This window comes from Oncorhynchus mykiss, chromosome 21 (assembly GCF_057628025.1).
Source record: "Oncorhynchus mykiss isolate SJ-2025 chromosome 21, ASM5762802v1, whole genome shotgun sequence".
Lineage (NCBI taxonomy): Eukaryota > Metazoa > Chordata > Actinopteri > Salmoniformes > Salmonidae > Oncorhynchus > Oncorhynchus mykiss.
The window spans coordinates 57,977,779-58,000,567 of NC_143042.1; the positions used below are offsets into that span (position 1 = coordinate 57,977,779).

At 35.3% G+C, this 22,789-nt stretch overlaps 1 protein-coding gene across 1 annotated transcript in view; it reads right to left on the minus strand.

The window, feature by feature from the left end:
• tfr2 (transferrin receptor 2) overlaps positions 1-22,789 on the minus strand; it is an 80,877-nt gene that overhangs the window by 6,655 nt on the left and 51,433 nt on the right. Inside the window, exons 13-15 of the mRNA XM_090213388.1 lie at positions 9,804-9,922; positions 8,162-8,282; positions 4,770-5,020 (exon numbers count right to left, since the gene is read on the minus strand). Of these exons, the coding sequence (XP_090069514.1) occupies positions 4,770-5,020; positions 8,162-8,282; positions 9,804-9,922 (491 nt within the window). The remainder of the gene's footprint in view (positions 1-4,769; positions 5,021-8,161; positions 8,283-9,803; positions 9,923-22,789) is intronic.

Consider the following 22,789-nt stretch of genomic DNA (forward strand, 5'->3'; position numbering starts at 1 on the left):
ATAAATAACCCTATGGAATGGGACATCACTAGTGTAGGGACAGATTAATAACCCTATGGAATGGGACATCACTAGTGTAGGGACTGATTAATAACTCTATGGAATGGGACATCACTAGTGTAGGGACTGATTAATAACCCTATGGAATGGGACATCACTAGTGTAGGGACAGATTAATTAACCTATGGAATGGGACATCACTAGTGCACATCAGAAACTGCCAGCTGACCACACTATTCATTGACAACGAGCCCTGTGTTTTTCTCAATGCCTGTACATGTCAGTAATATCTTTCAGTATATTTGTCATGCAACAAGTACATACTCTATTTTTGTTACAGTATATTTATTGGAACTTTCTCCGAATATTAGAACAAAATAATAAAAACATATATATATATATATATATATAAAACATTTTTACGAACAAACAGACATAAATTAAACACAAAAACTAAGTTTCAATTAATTAATTACGTCCAACACATGGAGCGTACAGTGTAATCCTGAGAGCACCACCATTCTGAGTAAATCCTTGCAGCCAAATGGCTGATAAATCAGGTTCTAGGTAATTTAAATAAGGTTCCCATACTTTGTAGAACTGATCTGTTTTAGAATGTAATGTACATGTCAGATATTCCAGAGGCAAATAAATTCATTAAAAATCCTATAATGTGATTTTCTGGATTTTTTTCTCATTTTGTCTGTCATAGTTGAAGTGTACCTATGATGAAAATTACAGGCCTCTCATCTTTTTAAGTGGGAGAACTTGCACAATTGGTGGCTGACTAAATACTTTTTGCCCAACTGTATAAAACTCTACACCACCTTTACTCCATAAAACTCTACACCACCTTTACTCCACACAGAGACATATAAAACTCTAGACCACCTTTACTCCACACAGAGACACATATAAAACTCGATATCACCTTTCCCCATAAAACTCTACACCACCTTTACTCCACACAGAGACACATATAAAACTCTAGACCACCTTTACCCCATAAAACTCTAGACCACCTTTACTCCACACAAAGAGACATATAAAACTCTAGACCACCTTTACTTCACACAAAGAGACATATAAAACTATAGACCACCTTTACTCCACACAGAGACGCATATAAAACTCTAGACCACCTTTACTTCACACAAAGAGACATATAAAACTCTAGACCACCTTTACTTCACACAAAGAGACATATAAAACTCTAGACCACCTTTACTCCACACAGAGACACATATGGAACTCTAGATCACCTTTCCCCCCACACTGAGATGCATACAAAGCTCTCCTTCACCATCCATTTGGCAAATCTGACCATAACTGTTAAAAACAAAAACAAGAAGTACCAGTGACGCACTCAGTATGGAAATTGTCAGACGAAACAGATGCTTAGCTACAGGGCTGTTTCGCTAGCACAGACAGGAATACAGTGATGCTGCCACCACCATGCTTCACTGTAGGACAGGAATACAGTAATGCTGCCTCCACCATGCTTCACCGTAGGACAGGAAAACAGTGATGCTGCCACCACCATGCTTCACTGTAGGACAGGAATACAGTAATGCTGCCTCCACCATGCTTCACCGTAGCACAGGAAAACAGTGATGCTGCCTCCACCATGCTTCACCATAGGACAGGAATACAGTCATGCTGCCTCCACCATGCTTCACCGTAGGACAGGAATACAGTGATGCCTCCACCACCATGCTTCACTGTAGGAGAGCAATACAGTGATGCTGCCACCACCATGCTTCACCATAGGACAGGATTACAGTGATGTCTCCACCACCATGCTTCACCATAGGACAGGATTACAGTGATGTCTCCACCACCATGCTTCACCGTAGGACAGGAATACAATGATGCTGCCACCACCATGCTTCACCATAGGACAGGATTACAGTGATCTCTCCACCACCAAGCTTCACCGTATGACAGGATTACAATGATGTCTCCACCACCATGCTTCACCGTAGAACAGGAATACAGTGATGCTGCCACCACCATGCTTCACCGTAGGACAGGAATACAGTGATGCTGCCACCACCATGCTTCACCGTAGGACAGGAATACAGTGATGCTTCTCACATCTCCTGAGCTTCCCAGACGCAGACGTTTCGTCTTGTCGATGTATAGAAAAACTATCTAGATTTATATTTGACCTCAGCCACGACTCAGAGAAACATATTACAGTTCTTCAGATCACGTTGATAGGGTAGTCTCGAACAGAGCTCATCCAATTAATTCTCCAGTGATTGAACGTTCGCCAATAGAACGGTGGGTAGAGGAGGTTTATCCACTCTACGAGCTAGTTTCGTCTGGTAACCCGCACGCCAGCCACAATAGAGTCGTCTCCTCCATAGAGTGTTGGCGATGTGGGCCTGGTCTGCGATAATTAATGTGTCTTTCGCCTCCGACTCATTGAAATGCATTTATTGATGTCAACATTCGTTTTTGTCACATTTAGTATATTACAGACAGCTTAATGCAAACGTTTAAATGATACAGTGGGGCAGTGGGGCAAAAAAGTATTTAGTCAGCCACCAATTGTGCAAGTTCTCCCACTTAAAAAGATGAGAGAGGCCTGTAATTTTCATCATAGGTACACTTCAACTATGACAGACAAAATAAGAAGAAAAAAATCCTCAAAATCACAATTGTAGGATTTTTTATGAATTTATTTGCAAATTATGGTGGAAAATAAGTATTTGGTCAATAACAAAAGTTTATCTCAATACTTTGTTATATACCCTTTGTTGGCAATGAGTCTTCACAAGGTTTTCAAACACTGTTACTGGTATTTTGGCCCATTCCTCCATGCAGATCTCCTCTAGAGCAGTGGTGTTTTGGGGCTGTTGCTGGGCAGCATGGACTTTCCATTCCCTCCAAAGATTTTCTATGAGGTTGAGATCTGGAGACTGGCTAGGCCACTCCAGGACCTTGAAATGCTTCTTACCAAGCCCCTCCTTCATTGCCCGGGCGGTGTGTTTGGGATCATTGTCATGCTGAAAGACCCAGCCACGTTTCATCTTCATTGCCCTTGCTGATGAAAGGAGGTTTTCACTCAAAATCTCACGATACATGGCCCCATTCATTCTTTCCTTTACACGGATCAGTCGTCCTGGTCCCTTTGCAGAAAAACAGCCCCAAAGCATGATGTTTCCACCCCCATGCTTCACAGTAGGTATGGTGTTCTTTGGATGCAACTCAGCATTCTTTGTCCTCCAAACACGACGAGTTCAGTTTTTACCAAAAAGTTATATTTCGGTTTCATCTGACCATATGACATTCTCCCAATCTTCTTCTGTATCACACAAATGCTCTCTAGCAAACTTCAGATGGGCCTGGACATGTACTGGCTTAAGCAGGGGGACACGTCTGGCACTGCAGGATTTGAGTCCCTGGCGGCGTAGTGTGTTACTGATGGTAGGCTTTGTTACTTTGGTCCCAGCTCTCTGCAGGTCATTCACTAGGTTCCCCCGTGTGGTTCTGGAATTTTTGCTCACCGTTCTTGTGATCATTTTGACTCCACGGGGTGAGATCTTGCGTGGAGCCCCAGATCGAGGGAGATTATCAGTGGTCTTGTATGTCTTCCATTTCCTAATAATTGCTCCCACAGTTGATTCCTTCGTCCCAGCCTGGTGCAGGTCTACAATTTTGTTTCTGGTGTCCTTTGACAGCTCTTTGGTCTTGGCCATAGTGGAGTTTGGAGTGTGACTGTTTGAGGTTGTGGACAGGTGTCTTTTATACTGATAACAAGTTCAAACAGGTGCCATTAATACAGGTAATGAGTGGAGGACAGAGGAGCCTCTTAAAGAAGAAGTTACAGGTCTGTGAGAGCCAGAAATCTTGCTTGTTTGTAGGTGACCAAATACTTATTTTTCACCATAATTTGCAAATAAATTCATTAAAAATCATTAAGTGATTTTCTGGATTTTTTTTCTCATTTTGTCTGTCATAGTTGAAGTGTACCTATGATGAACATTACAGGCCTCTCTCATCTTTTTAAGTGGGAAAACTTGCACAATTGGTGGCTGACTAAATATTTTTATTTCCCCACTAAACATTTTCCTTAAATTCTGGAGAGACCACGAGCCCGGAGGGAGGAGAGAGACCACGAGCCCGGAGGGAGGAGAGAGACCATGAGCCAAGAGGGAGGAGGGAGACCACGAGCACGGAGGGAGGAGAAGACCACGAGCCCGGAGGGAGGAGAGAGACCACGAGCCCGAAGGGAGGAGGGAGACCACGAGCCCGGAGGGGGGAGGGAGACCACGAGCCCGGAGGGAGGAGAGAGACCACGAGCCCGGAGGGAGGAGAGAGACCACGAGCCCGGAGGGAGGAGGGAGGCCACGAGCCCGGAGGGAGGAGGGAGACCACGAGCCCGGAGGGAGGAGGGAGACCACGAGCCCGGAGGGAGGAGAGAGACCACGAGCCCGGAGGGAGGAGGGAGACCACGAGCCCGGAGGGAGGAGAGAGACCACGAGCCCGGAGGGAGGAGGGAGACCACGAGCCCGGAGTGAGGAGAGAGATCACGAGCCCGGAGGGAGGAGAGAGACCACGAGCCCGGAGGGAGGAGGGAGACCACGAGCCCGGAGGGAGGAGAGAGACCACGAGCCTGGAGGGAGGAGGGAGACCACGAGCCCGGAGGGGAGGAGCCCGGAGGGGGAGGGAGACCACGAGCCCGGAGGGGGAGGGAGACCACGAGCCCGGAGGGGGAGGGAGACCACGAGCCCGGAGGGGGAGGGTTAGTGTGTTTATACCTGTAGCTCGGCAGAGTGCTTGTTGAGCTGGGCGCTGAACTGCAGTGCAGTATGGGAGTAGGTAGTGATGCGTAGAGGCAGGATGTGGTCGTGAGCCAATCGCAGCACCATCAGACCAACCAGCTCTCCTAGGCTCCGCCCTACGACCCCCAGACGACCCCCCAGGACTTCCTGGAGTCGCCCGGAGGTGTCCAATGGGGTGTTGACAAACGGGTAGGGGCGGGAGTCCTGAAGAGACACACACACACACACTATTTGAATCATCACTGAAACAGTGTAGCATTCAAGAGAAAGACCCTAGAGAAAGAAAAGGCATGTAGAAAGAGGAGTAAGTTTGTAGGAGATGTAGAGGGAGAGGTGAGAGAAGAGGTAGAGGGAGAGGTGAGAGAAGAGGTAGAGGGAGAGGTGAGAGAAGAGGTAGAGGGAGAGGTGAGAGAAGAGGTAGAGGGAGAGGTGAGATAAGAGGTAGAGGGAGAGGTGAGATAAGAGGTAGAGGGAGAGGTGAGAGAAGAGGTAGAAGGAGAGGTGAGAGAAGAGGTAGAGGGAGAGGTGAGAGAAGAGGTAGAGAGAGAGGTGAGAGAAGAGGTAGAGGGAGAGGTGAGAGAAGAGGTAGAGGGAGAGGTGAGAGAAGAGGTAGAGGGAGAGGTGAGAGAAGAGGTAGAGGGAGAGGTGAGAGAAGAGGTAGAGGGAGAGGTGAGAGAAGAGGTAGAGGGAGAGGTGAGAGAAGAGGTAGAGGGAGAGGTGAGAGAAGAGGTAGAGGGAGAGGTGAGAGAAGAGGTAGAGGGAGAGGTGAGAGAAGAGGTAGAGGGAGAGGTGAGAGAAGAGGTAGAGGGAGAGGTGAGAGAAGAGGTAGAGGGAGAGGTGAGAGAAGAGGTAGAGGGAGAGGTGAGAGAAGAGGTAGAGGGAGAGGTGAGATAAGAGGTAGAGGGAGAGGTGAGAGAAGAGGTAGAGGGAGAGGTGAGAGAAGAGGTAGAGGGAGAGGTGAGAGAAGAGGTAGAGGGAGAGGTGAGAGAAGAGGTAGAGGGAGAGGTGAGAGAAGAGGTAGAGGGAGAGGTGAGAGAAGAGGTAGAGGGAGAGGTGAGAGAAGAGGTAGAGGGAGAGGTGAGAGAAGAGGTAGAGGGAGAGGTGAGATAAGAGGTAGAGGGAGAGGTGAGAGAAGAGGTGAGAGAAGAGGTAGAGAGAGAGGTGAGAGAGAGGTGAGAGAAGAGGTAGAGAGAGAGGTGAGAGAGAGGTAGAGGGAGAGGTGAGATAAGAGGTAGAGGGAGAGGTGAGAGAAGAGGTGAGAGAAGAGGTAGAGAGAGAGGTGAGAGAGAGATGAGAGAAGAGGTAGAGAGAGAGGTGAGAGAGAGGTGAGAGAAGAAGTAGAGAGAGAGGTGAGAGAGAGGTGAGAGAAGAGGTAGAGGGAGAGGTGAGATAAGAGGTAGAGGGAGAGGTGAGAGAAGAGGTAGAGAGAGAGGTGAGAGAAGAGGTAGAGGGAGAGGTGAGAGAAGAGGTGAGAGAAGAGGTAGAGAGAGAGGTGAGAGAGAGGTGAGAGAGAGGTAGAGGGAGAGGTGAGATAAGAGGTAGAGGGAGAGGTGAGAGAAGAGGTGAGAGAAGAGGTAGAGAGAGAGGTGAGAGAGAGGTGAGAGAAGAGGTAGAGAGAGAGGTGAGAGAGAGGTGAGAGAAGAGGTAGAGAGAGAGGTGAGAGAGAGGTAGAGGGAGAGGTGAGATAAGAGGTAGAGGGAGAGGTGAGAGAAGAGGTGAGAGAAGAGGTAGAGAGAGAGGTGAGAGAGAGGTGAGAGAAGAGGTAGAGAGAGAGGTGAGAGAGAGGTGAGAGAAGAGGTAGAGAGAGAGGTTAGAGAGAGGTGAGAGAAGAGGTAGAGGGAGAGGTGAGATAAGAGGTAGAGGGAGAGGTGAGAGAAGAGGTAGAGAGAGAGGTGAGAGAAGAGGTAGAGGGAGAGGTGAGAGAAGAGGTGAGAGAAGAGGTAGAGAGAGAGGTGAGAGAGAGGTGAGAGAGAGGTAGAGGGAGAGGTGAGATAAGAGGTAGCGGAGAGGTGAGAGAAGAGGTGAGAGAAGAGGTAGAGAGAGAGGTGAGAGAGAGGTGAGAGAAGAGGTAGAGAGAGAGAGTGAGAGAGAGGTGAGAGAAGAGGTAGAGAGAGAGGTGAGAGAGAAGTAGAGGGAGAGGTGAGATAAGAGGTAGAGGGAGAGGTGAGAGAAGAGGTGAGAGAAGAGGTAGAGAGAGAGGTGAGAGAGAGGTGAGAGAAGAGGTAGAGAGAGAGGTGAGAGAGAGGTGAGAGAAGAGGTAGAGAGAGAGGTGAGAGAGAGGTGAGAGAAGAGGTGAGGGAGAGGTGAGATAAGAGGTAGAGGGAGAGGTGAGAGAAGAGGTAGAGAGAGAGGTGAGAGAAGAGGTAGAGAGAGAGGTGAGAGAAGAGGTGAGAGAGAGGTAGAGAGAGAGTGAGAGAGAGGTGAGAGAAGAGGTAGAGGGAGAGGTGAGATAAGACGTAGAGGGAGAGGTGAGAGAAGAGGTAGAGGGAGAGGTGAGAGAAGAGGTAGAGAGAGAGGTGAGAGAAGAGGTAGAGGGAGAGTGAGAGAAGAGTTAGAGAGAGAGGTGAGAGAAGAGGTAGAGAGAGAGGTGAGAGAGAGGTGAGAGAAGAGGTAGAGGGAGAGGTGAGAGAAGAGGTAGAGGGAGAGGTGAGAGAAGAGGTAGAGGGAGAGGTGAGAGAAGAGGTAGAGGGAGAGGTGAGAGAAGAGGTAGAGAGAGAGGTGAGAGAAAAGGTAGAGAGAGAGGTGAGAGAAGAGGTAGAGAGAGAGGTGAGAGAAGAGGTAGAGAGAGAGGTGAGAGAAGAGGTAGAGAGAGAGGGTGAGAGAAGAGGTAGAGAGAGAGGTGAGAGAAGAGGTAGAGAGAGAGGTGAGAGAAGAGGTAGAGAGAGGGGTGAGTTTAGAGGCGAGGTAGAGAGATGGGTGAGTTTAGAGGAGAGGGAGAGGTGATAGGAGAGATAGAGAGAGGGGTGAGTTTAGATGAGAGGTAGAGAGAGGTGTGAGTTTAGATGAGAGTTAGAGAGAGAGGTGAGTTTAAAGGAGAGGTAGAGAGAGAGTTGAGAGGAGAGGTAGAGCGGTGAGTTTAGAGGAGAGGTAGAGAGAGTGGTGAGAGAAGAGAGAGATAGAGGTGAAAGTAGAGATATAGAGAGAGGTGAGTTTAGATGAGAGGTAGAGAGAGAGGTGAAAGGAGAGGTAGAGAGAGATGTGAGTTTAGATGAGAGGTAGAGAGAGAGGTGAAAGGAGAGGTAGAGAGAGAGGTGAGAGGAAGAGGTAGAGAGAGAAGTGAAAGGAGAGGTAAAGAGAGAGGTGAGTTTAGAGGAGAGGTGGAGAGAGAGGTGAGAGGAGAGAGAGAGAGGTGAGAGGAGGGGTTGTACCTCGTTGAAGCCGTAGCTCCATAGCAGGAACTCCTCCAAAGGCTGTGAAACTATATGCCCCGCTGTTCAGGTACAATGGCTTAATACTGGAGGAGAGAGAGAAACAGAGAGTTAGTATCAACTATACACCCCACTGTTCAGATATGACGGCTTAATACTAGAGGAGAGAGGAGAGAGGGAGAGGGAGAGAAGAGAGGGGAGGAGAGAGGGGGAGGGGAGAGAGGGGAGGGAGAGAGGGAAGAAGAGAGGGGAAGGAGAGAGGGAGGAGAGTGGGGGAGGGAGAGAGGGGAGGGAGAGAGGGGAGGAGAGAGGGGGAGAGAGAGGGAGAGAGGGGAGGAGAGAGGGGGGGGAGGGAGAGAGGGGAGGAGAGAGGGGGAGGGGGAGGAGAGAGGGGGGAGAGGGGGAGGGAGAGAGGGGAAGGAGAGAGGGGAGGAGAGAGGGGGAGGGAGAGAGGGGAGGAGAGAGGGAAGAAGAGAGGGGAAGGAGAGAGGGGAGGAGAGGGGGAGGGAGAGAGGGGAGGAGAGAGGGGGAGGGAGAGAGGGGAGGAGAGAGGGAGGAGAGAGGGGGAGAGAGAGGGAGAGAGGGGAGGAGAGAGGGGGGAGAGAGAGGGAGAGAGGGGAGGAGAGAGGGGGGAGAGAGAGGGAGAGAGGGGAGGAGAGAGGGGGGAGAGAGGGGGGAGAGAGAGGGAGAGAGGGAGGAGAGAGGGGAGGAGAGAGGGAGAAAGGGGAGGAGAGAGGGGGAGAGAGAGGGAGAGAGAGGGGGAGAGAGAGGGAGAGAGAGGGGGGAGAGAGAGAGGGGGAGAGAGAGGGAGAGAGGGGAGGAGAGAGGGGGGAGAGAGAGGAGAGAGGGGAGGAGAGAGGGGGGAGAGAGGGGAGAGAGGGGAGGAGAGAGGGGGGAGAAGAGGGAGAGAGGGGAGGAGAGAGGGGAGGAGAGCGGGAGAAAGGGGAGGAGAGAGGGGGAGAGAGAGGGAGAGAGAGGGGAGAGAGAGGGAGAGAGGGGAGGAGAGAGGGGGGAGAGAGAGGGAGAGAGGGGAGGAGAGAGGGGGAGGAGAGCGGGAGAAAGGGGAGGAGAGAGGGGAGAGAGAGAGGGAGAGAGAGGGGGAGAGAGAGGGAGAGAGGGGAGGAGAGAGATGGAGAGATATAGAAAGTCTGTATGTTAAAGACAGGAAGAATTGATAAGTAGAAAGATAAGAGTTCTCTCATCTTCCAGCTGCCCCCCTCTTTCTCTGCAGGTGAGGTGGTCTGGCCTGGGTGTTCAGGATGCCCTCCCTGTGTGGTGTGTGTGGGGGTGTGTGTGTGTGTGTGTGGGTGTGTGCGTGTGTGTGTGTGTGTGTGTGTGTGGGGTGTGTGGGGTGTGTGTGTGTGTGCGGTGTGGTGTGTGTGTGTATGTACGTATACACACACAGACGTTATACATTTTTCTACTGGTCATATGGTAAACACACAAAGGTAGAGTATATTTAGTAGAATATAGGACATGATAGTTACCTGTTTGATGTGATTATTACGGTGTGGTGTGGTGAAGCGGTGATGCGATATGGGAGATGGTGTTGAGTAGAGTGTTATTGAGGTGGGTGGGTGACTGAGTGCTCGGATCGAGAGGTGCATGACTAAGCGATTGGATATGAGTCGTCGATGCTGACGTGTGGATGCTGAGGTCGGCTGATGACGTGTGGATTTGATGGACTTATGAGTGGGCTGATGAGGTGGATGATCGAGTGTGGACATCTGAGTAGTCTGGCATCTTCTAGAGTGTGGCTTACTGATGAGTGTGGAAGCATCGAGTGGATTCAATGAAGCGAGTGGCATCACTGCGAGTCGGATTATTATTCACATCTATTATCAACATCATCTATATTCAACATCTATATCCTCTATATTCAACATCAATATAAATCTATATTCATCATCTATTCCAACATCTATATTCAACATCATATACACATCTATATTCAACATCTTATCTAATATTCAACATCATCTATATTCAACATCATCTAATCAACATCATCTATATTCAACATCATCTATATTCAACATCATCTATATTCAACATCATCTATATTCAACATCATCTATATTCAACATCATCTATATTCAACATCTATATTCAACATCATCTATATTCAACATCTATATTCATCATCATCTATATTCAACATCTATATTCATCATCTATATTCATCATCTATATTCATCATCTATATTCATCATCTATATTCAACATCTATATTCATCATCTATATTCAACATCATCTATATATTCATCATCTATATTCACATTCATCTATATTCAACATCTATATTCAACATCTATATTCACATCATCTATATTCAACATCTATATTCATCATCTATATTCAACATCTATATTCAACATCATCTATATTCATCATCTATATTCAACATCTATATTCAACATCATCTATATTCAACATCATCTATATTCAACATGCATCTATATTCAACATCATCTATATTCACATCATCTATATCAACACTATATTCATCATCTATATTCAACATCATCTATATTCATCATCTATATTCAACATCATCTATATATCAACATCATCTATATTCAACATCCTATATTCAACATCATCTATATTCATCATCTATATTCAACATCTATATTCAACATCATCTATATTCATCATCTATATTCAACATCATCTATATTCAACATCTATATTCAACATCATCTATATTCATCATCTATATTCAACCTCTATATTCAACATCATCTATATTCATCATCTATATTCAACATCATCTATATTCAACATCATCTATATTCAACATCTATATTCAACATCTATATTCAACATCATCTATATTCATCATCTATATTCAACATCATCTATATTCAACATCTATATTCAACATCATCTATATTCATCATCTATATTCATCATCTATATTCAACATCTATATTCAACATCTATATTCATCATCTATATTCAACATCTATATTCATCATCTATATTCATCATCTATATTCATCATCTATATTCAACATCTATATTCATCATCTATATTCATCATCTATATTCAACATCATCTATATTCAACATCTATATTCAACATCTATATTCAACATCATCTATATTCAACATCTATATTCATCATCTATATTCAACATCTATATTCAACATCTATATTCAACATCATCTATATTCATCATCTATATTCAACATCTATATTCATCATCTATATTCATCATCTATATTCATCATCTATATTCATCATCTATATTCATCATCTATATTCATCATCTATATTCAACATCATCTATATTCAACATCATCTATATTCATCATCTATATTCATCATCTATATTCAACATCATCTATATTCAACATCTATATTCAACATCATCTATATTCATCATCTATATTCAACATCATCTATATTCAACATCATCTATATTCAACATCTATATTCATCATCTATATTCAACATCTATATTCATCATCTATATTCATCATCTATATTCAACATCTATATTTACATCTATATTCAACATCATCTATATTCATCATCTATATTCAACATCATCTATATTCAACATCTATATTCAACATCATCTATATTCAACATCTATATTCAACATCTATATTCAACATCATCTATATTCAACATCTATATTCATCATCTATCTCAACATCTATATTCAACATCATCTATATTCATCATCTATATTCAACATCTATATTCAACATCATCTATATTCAACATCTATATTCAACATCTATATTCAACATCTATATTCAACATCATCTATATTCAACATCATCTATATTCAACATCATCTATATTCAACATCATCTATATTCAACATCATCTATATTCAACATCATCTATATTCAACATCTATATTCAACATCTATATTCAACATCTATATTCAACATCATCTATATTCAACATCATCTATATTCAACATCATCTATATTCATCATCTATATTCATCATCTATATTCAACATCTATATTCAACATCATCTATATTCATCATCTATATTCAACATCTATATTCAACATCATCTATATTCAACATCTATATTCAACATCTATATTCAACATCTATATTCAACATCATCTATATTCAACATCATCTATATTCAACATCATCTATATTCAACATCATCTATATTCAACATCTATATTCAACATCTATATTCAACATCATCTATATTCAACATCTATATTCAACATCTATATTCAACATCATCTATATTCAACATCATCTATATTCAACATCTATATTCAACATCTATATTCAACATCATCTATATTCATCATCTATATTCAACATCATCTATATTCAACATCTATATTCAACATCATCTATATTCATCATCTATATTCATCATCTATATTCAACATCTATATTCAACATCTATATTCATCATCTATATTCAACATCTATATTCATCATCTATATTCATCATCTATATTCAACATCATCTATATTCAACATCTATATTCAACATCTATATTCAACATCATCTATATTCAACATCTATATTCATCATCTATATTCAACATCTATATTCATCATCTATATTCATCATCTATATTCAACATCATCTATATTCAACATCTATATTCAACATCTATATTCAACATCATCTATATTCAACATCTATATTCATCATCTATATTCATCATCTATATTCATCATCTATATTCAACATCATCTATATTCAACATCTATATTCATCATCTATATTCAACATCTATATTCAACATCATCTATATTCATCATCTATATTCAACATCTATATTCATCATCTATATTCATCATCTATATTCATCATCTATATTCATCATCTATATTCATCATCTATATTCATCATCTATATTCAACATCATCTATATTCAACATCATCTATATTCATCATCTATATTCATCATCTATATTCATCATCTATATTCATCATCTATATTCAACATCATCTATATTCAACATCATCTATATTCATCATCTATATTCAACATCTATATTCATCATCTATATTCATCATCTATATTCAACATCATCTATATTCATCATCTATATTCATCATCTATATTCATCATCTATATTCATCATCTATATTCAACATCATCTATATTCATCATCTATATTCATCATCTATATTCAACATCATCTATATTCAACATCATCTATATTCATCATCTATATTCATCATCTATATTCATCATCTATATTCAACATCTATATTCATCATCTATATTCAACATCTATATTCATCATCTATATTCATCATCTATATTCATCATCTATATTCATCATCTATATTCATCATCTATATTCATCATCTATATTCAACATCATCTATATTCAACATCTATATTCATCATCTATATTCATCATCTATATTCATCATCTATATTCATCATCTATATTCATCATCTATATTCATCATCTATATTCAACATCATCTATATTCAACATCATCTATATTCATCATCTATATTCATCATCTATATTCATCATCTATATTCATCATCTATATTCAACATCATCTATATTCAACATCATCTATATTCATCATCTATATTCAACATCTATATTCATCATCTATATTCATCATCTATATTCATCATCTATTCATCATCTATATTCATCATCTATATTCAACATCTATATTCATCATCTATATTCATCATCTATATTCATCATCTATATTCATCATCTATATTCATCATCTATATTCAACATCTATATTCATCATCTATATTCAACATCTATATTCATCATCTATATTCATCATCTATATTCATCATCTATATTCATCATCTATATTCATCATCTATATTCAACATCATCTATATTCAACATCTATATTCATCATCTATATTCATCATCTATATTCAACATCTTCTATTGCATCATCTATATTCAACATCTATATTCAACATCATCTATCTCAACATCTATATTCATCATCTATATTCAACATCATCTATATTCAACATCATCTATATTCATCATCTATATTCAACATCTATATTCAACATCATCTATATTCAACATCATCTATATTCATCATCATCTATATTCATCATCTATATTCAACATCTATATTCATCATCTATATTCATCATCTATATTCAACATCATCTATATTCAACATCATCTATATTCATCATCATCTATATTCATCATCTATATTCAACATCTATATTCAACATCTATATTCAACATCTATATTCATCATCTATATTCATCATCTATATTCAACATCTATATTCAACATCATCTATATTCAACATCTATATTCAACATCATCTATATTCATCATCTATATTCAACATCATCTATATTCAACATCTATATTCATCATCTATATTCATCATCTATATTCAACATCTATATTCAACATCTATATTCAACATCATCTATATTCAACATCTATATTCAACATCATCTATATTCATCATCTATATTCAACATCTATATTCAACATCTATATTCATCATCTATATTCATCATCTATATTCAACATCTATATTCAACATCATCTATATTCAACATCTATATTCAACATCATCTATATTCATCATCTATATTCAACATCTATATTCAACATCTATATTCATCATCTATATTCATCATCTATATTCAACATCTATATTCAACATCATCTATATTCATCATCTATATTCATCATCTATATTCAACATCATCTATATTCATCATCTATATTCAACATCTATATTCAACATCTATATTCATCATCTATATTCATCATCTATATTCAACATCTATATTCAACATCATCTATATTCAACATCTATATTCATCATCATCTATATTCATCATCTATATTCAACATCATCTATATTCATCATCTATATCAACATCTATATTCAACATCTATATTCATCATCTATATTCATCATCTATATTCAACATCTATATTCAACATCTATATTCAACATCTATATTCATCATCTATATTCATCATCTATATTCAACATCTATATTCATCATCAATATTCAACATCATCTATATTCAACATCATCTATAATCAACATCATCTATATTCATCATCATCTATATTCAACATCTATATTCATCATCATCTATATTCATCATCTATATTCAACATCTATATTCAACATCTATATTCATCATCATCTATATTCAACATCTATATTCATCATCATCTATATTCATCATCTATATTCAACATCTATATTCAACATCTATATTCAACATCTATATTCATCATCTATATTCATCATCATCTATATTCAACATCATCTATATTCATCATCATCTATATTCAACATCTATATTCATCATCATCTATATCAACATCTATATTCATCATCTATATTCATCATCATCTATATTCAACATCATCTATATTCATCATCATCTATATTCAACATCTATATTCATCATCATCTATATTCATCATCTATATTCAACATCATCTATATTCAACATCATCTATATTCATCATCATCTATATTCAACATCTATATTCATCATCATCTATATTCATCATCTATATTCAACATCTATATTCAACATCTATATTCATCATCATCTATATTCAACATCTATATTCATCATCATCTATATTCATCATCATCTATATTCAACATCATCTATATTCATCATCATCTATATTCAACATCTATATTCATCATCATCTATATTCATCATCTATATTCATCATCTATATTCAACATCTATATTCAACATCTATATTCATCATCTATATTCATCATCTATATTCAACATCTATATTCATCATCTATATTCAACATCATCTATATTCAACATCATCTATATTCAACATCATCTATATTCATCATCATCTATATTCAACATCTATATTCATCATCATCTATATTCATCATCTATATTCAACATCTATATTCAACATCATCTATATTCAACATCTATATTCATCATCTATATTCAACATCTATATTCATCATCATCTATATTCAACATCATCTATATTCAACATCTATATTCAACATCTATATTCATCATCATCTATATTCAACATCTATATTCAACATCATCTATATTCATCATCATCTATATTCAACATCATCTATATTCAACATCTATATTCAACATCTATATTCATCATCTATATTCAACATCATCTATATTCATCATCTATATCAACATCTATATTCATCATCATCTATATTCAACATCATCTATATCAACATCTATATTCAACATCTATATTCAACATCATCTATATTCAACATCTATATTCAACATCTATATTCAACATCATCTATATTCATCATCATCTATATTCAACATCATCTATATTCAACATCTATATTCAACATCTATATTCATCATCTATATTCAACATCATCTATATTCAACATCATCTATATTCAACATCATCTATATTCATCATCTATATTCAACATCATCTATATTCATCATCTATATTCAACATCTATATTCATCATCTATATTCATCATCTATATTCAACATCTATATTCAACATCTATATTCATCATCTATATTCATCATCTATATTCAACATCATCTATATTCAACATCTATATTCAACATCTATATTCAACATCATCTATATTCATCATCTATATTCAACATCATCTATATTCATCATCTATATTCAACATCATCTATATTCAACATCTATATTCAACATCTATATTCAACATCATCTATATTCAACATCATCTATATTCATCATCTATATTCAACATCATCTATATTCAACATCATCTATATTCAACATCTATATTCAACATCATCTATATTCAACATCTATATTCAACATCATCTATATTCAACATCATCTATATTCAACATCTATATTCAACATCTATATTCAACATCATCTATATTCATCATCTATATTCAACATCATCTATATTCAACATCATCTATATTCATCATCTATATTCAACATCATCTATATTCATCATCTATATTCATCATCTATATTCAACATCTATATTCAACATCTATATTCATCATCTATATTCATCATCTATATTCAACATCATCTATATTCAACATCTATATTCATCATCTATATTCAACATCATCTATATTCATCATCTATATTCAACATCATCTATATTCAACATCATCTATATTCAACATCATCTATATTCAACATCTATATTCAACATCTATATTCAACATCTATATTCAACATCTATATTCAACATCATCTATATTCAACATCTATATTCAACATCATCTATATTCAACATCATCTATATTCATCATCTATATTCATCATCTATATTCAACATCATCTATATTCAACATCTATATTCAACATCATCTATATTCAACATCATCTATATTCAACATCTATATTCAACATCTATATTCATCATCTATATTCAACATCTATATTCAACATCTATATTCAACATCTATATTCAACATCATCTATATTCAACATCTATATTCATCATCTATATTCAACATCATCTATATTCAACATCTATATTCAACATCATCTATATTCAACATCATCTATATTCATCATCTATATTCATCATCTATATTCAACATCATCTATATTCAACATCTATATTCAACATCATCTATATTCAACATCATCTATATTCAACATCTATATTCAACATCTATATTCAACATCTATATTCAACATCATCTATATTCAACATCTATATTCAACATCATCTATATTCAACATCTATATTCAACATCTATATTCAACATCATCTATATTCAACATCATCTATATTCATCATCTATATTCAACATCATCTATATTCATCATCTATATTCATCATCTATATTCAACATCATCTATATTCATCATCATCTATATTCAACATCATCTATATTCAACATCATCTATATTCAACATCTATATTCAACATCTATATTCAACATCTATATTCAACATCTATATTCAACATCATCTATATTCAACATCTATATTCAACATCTATATTCAACATCATCTATATTCAACATCATCTATATTCAACATCTATATTCATCATCTATATTCAACATCATCTATATTCAACATCTATATTCAACATCTATATTCATCATCTATATTCAACATCTATATTCAACATCTATATTCAACATCATCTATATTCAACATCTATATTCAACATCTATATTCATCATCTATATTCAACATCATCTATATTCAACATCTATATTCAACATCTATATTCATCATCTATATTCAACATCATCTATATTCAACATCATCTATATTCAACATCTATATTCAACATCTATATTCAACATCTATATTCAACATCATCTATATTCAACATCTATATTCAACATCATCTATATTCAACATCATCTATATTCAACATCTATATTCAACATCTATATTCAACATCATCTATATTCAACATCTATATTCAACATCTATATTCAACATCATCTATATTCAACATCATCTATATTCAACATCTATATTCATCATCTATATTCAACATCTATATTCATCATCATCTATATTCATCATCTATATTCAACATCTATATTCATCATCTATATTCAACATCTATATTCATCATCATCTATATTCATCATCTATATTCAACATCTATATTCATCATCTATATTCAACATCTATATTCAACATCTATATTCATCATCTATATTCAACATCATCTATATTCAACATCATCTATATTCAACATCTATATTCAACATCTATATTCATCATCTATATTCAACATCTATATTCAACATCTATATTCAACATCTATATTCATCATCTATATTCAACATCATCTATATTCAACATCATCTATATTCAACATCTATATTCAACATCATCTATATTCAACATCTATATTCATCATCTATATTCAACATCTATATTCAACATCATCTATATTCAACATCTATATTCAACATCTATATTCAACATCTATATTCAACATCTATATTCATCATCTATATTCAACATCTATATTCAACATCATCTATATTCAACATCTATATTCAACATCTATATTCATCATCTATATTCAACATCATCTATATTCAACATCTATATTCATCATCTATATTCAACATCTATATTCAACATCTATATTCAACATCTATATTCATCATCTATATTCAACATCATCTATATTCAACATCATCTATATTCAACATCTATATCAACATCATCTATATTCAACATCTATATTCATCATCTATATTCAACATCATCTATATTCAACATCATCTATATTCAACATCTATATTCAACATCATCTATATTCATCATCTATATTCAACATCTATATTCAACATCTATATTCAACATCATCTATATTCAACATCTATATTCATCATCTATATTCTACATCATCTATATTCAACATCTATATTCAACATCATCTATATTCAACATCTATATTCAACATCTATATTCAACATCTATATTCAACATCTATATTCAACATCTATATTCAACATCATCTATATTCAACATCTATATTCAACATCATCTATATTCAACATCTATATTCAACATCTATATTCAACATCTATATTCAACATCTATATTCATCATCTATATTCAACATCTATATTCAACATCTATATTCAACATCTATATTCAACATCTATATTCAACATCATCTATATTCAACATCTATATTCAACATCTATATTCAACATCTATATTCAACATCTATATTCAACATCTATATTCAACATCTATATTCAACATCTATATTCAACATCATCTATATTCAACATCATCTATATTCAACATCATCTATATTTAACATCATCTATATTCAACATCTATATTCAACATCTATATTCTACATCTATATTCAACATCTATATTCAACATCTATATTCAACATCTATATTCAACATCATCTATATTCAACATCTATATTCATCATCTATATTCTACATCTATATTCAACAACATCTATATTCAACATCTATATTCAACATCTATATTCTACATCTATATTCATCATCTATATTCTACATCTATATTCAACATCATCTATATTCAACATCTATATTCATCATCTATATTCATCATCTATATTCATCATCTATATTCAACATCATCTATATTCATCATCTATATTCAACATCATCTATATTCATCATCTATATTCAACATCATCTATATTCAACATCTATATTCAACATCTATATTCATCATCTATATTCTACATCTATATTCAACAACATCTATATTCAACATCTATATTCTACATCTATATTCATCATCTATATTCATCATCTATATTCATCATCTATATTCAACATCATCTATATTCATCATCTATATTCATCATCTATATTCAACATCATCTATATTCAACATCTATATTCAACATCTATATTCATCATCTATATTCATCATCTATATTCTACATCTATATTCAACATCTATATTCATCATCTATATTCTACATCTATATTCAACAACATCTATATTCAACATCTATATTCAACAACATCTATATTCAACATCATCTATATTCAACATCATCTATATTCAACATCATCTATATTCAACATCTATATTCAACATCTATATTCAACATCTATATTCAACATCTATATTCATCATCTATATTCTACATCTATATTCATCATCTATATTCAACATCTATATTCAACATCTATATTCTACATCTATATTCAACATCATCTATATTCAACATCTATATTCAACATCTATATTCAACATCATCTATATTCATCATCTATATTCAACATCTATATTCAACATCTATATTCTACATCTATATTCAACATCATCTATATTCAACATCTATATTCAACATCTATATTCAACATCATCTATATTCAACATCTATATTCATCATCTATATTCTACATCTATATTCAACATCATCTATATTCAACATCTATATTCATCATCTATATTCTACATCTATATTCAACATCATCTATATTCAACATCTATATTCAACATCTATATTCATCATCTATATTCATCATCTATATTCAACATCTATATTCATCATCTATATTCTACATCTATATTCAACATCATCTATATTCAACATCTATATTCAACATCATCTATATTCAACATCTATATTCAACATCATCTATATTCATCATCATCTATATTCAACATCTATATTCAACATCTATATTCAACATCATCTATATTCAACATCTATATTCAACATCATCTATATTCAACATCATCTATATTCATCATCATCTATATTCAACATCTATATTCAACATCTATATTCAACATCTATATTCAACATCTATATTCAACATCATCTATATTCAACATCATCTATATTCAACATCATCTATATTCAACATCTATATTCAACATCTATATTCATCATCTATATTCAACATCTATATTCAACATCTATATTCAACATCATCTATATTCAACATCTATATTCAACATCTATATTCAACATCATCTATATTCAACATCATCTATATTCAACATCTATATTCAACATCTATATTCAACATCTATATTCAACATCTATATTCAACATCATCTATATTCAACATCTATATTCATCATCATCTATATTCATCATCTATATTCAACATCTATATTCATCATCATCTATATTCAACATCTATATTCAACATCATCTATATTCAACATCATCTATATTCAACATCTATATTCAACATCATCTATATTCAACATCTATATTCAACATCATCTATATTCAACATCTATATTCAACATCATCTATATTCATCATCATCTATATTCAACATCTATATTCAACATCATCTATATTCAACATCATCTATATTCAACATCTATATTCAACATCATCTATATTCAACATCATCTATATTCAACATCTATATTCAACATCATCTATATTCAACATCTATATTCAACATCATCTATATTCAACATCTATATTCAACATCATCTATATTCAACATCTATATTCAACATCATCTATATTCATCATCATCTATATTCAACATCTATATTCAACATCTATATTCAACATCATCTATATTCAACATCTATATTCAACATCATCTATATTCAACATCATCTATATTCAACATCTATATTCAACATCATCTATATTCAACATCATCTATATTCAACATCTATATTCAACATCTATATTCAACATCATCTATATTCAACATCTATATTCAACATCATCTATATTCAACATCATCTATATTCAACATCTATATTCAACATCATCTATATTCAACATCATCTATATTCAACATCATCTATATTCAACATCATCTATATTCATCATCTATATTCAACATCTATATTCAACATCATCTATATTCAACATCTATATTCAACATCTATATTCAACATCATCTATATTCATCATCTATATTCAACATCTATATTCAACATCATCTATATTCAACATCTATATTCAACATCATCTATATTCAACATCATCTATATTCAACATCTATATTCAACATCATCTATATTCAACATCTATATTCAACATCTATATTCAACATCATCTATATTCAACATCTATATTCATCATCTATATTCAACATCTATATTCAACATCTATATTCAACATCATCTATATTCAACATCTATATTCATCATCTATATTCATCATCTATATTCAACATC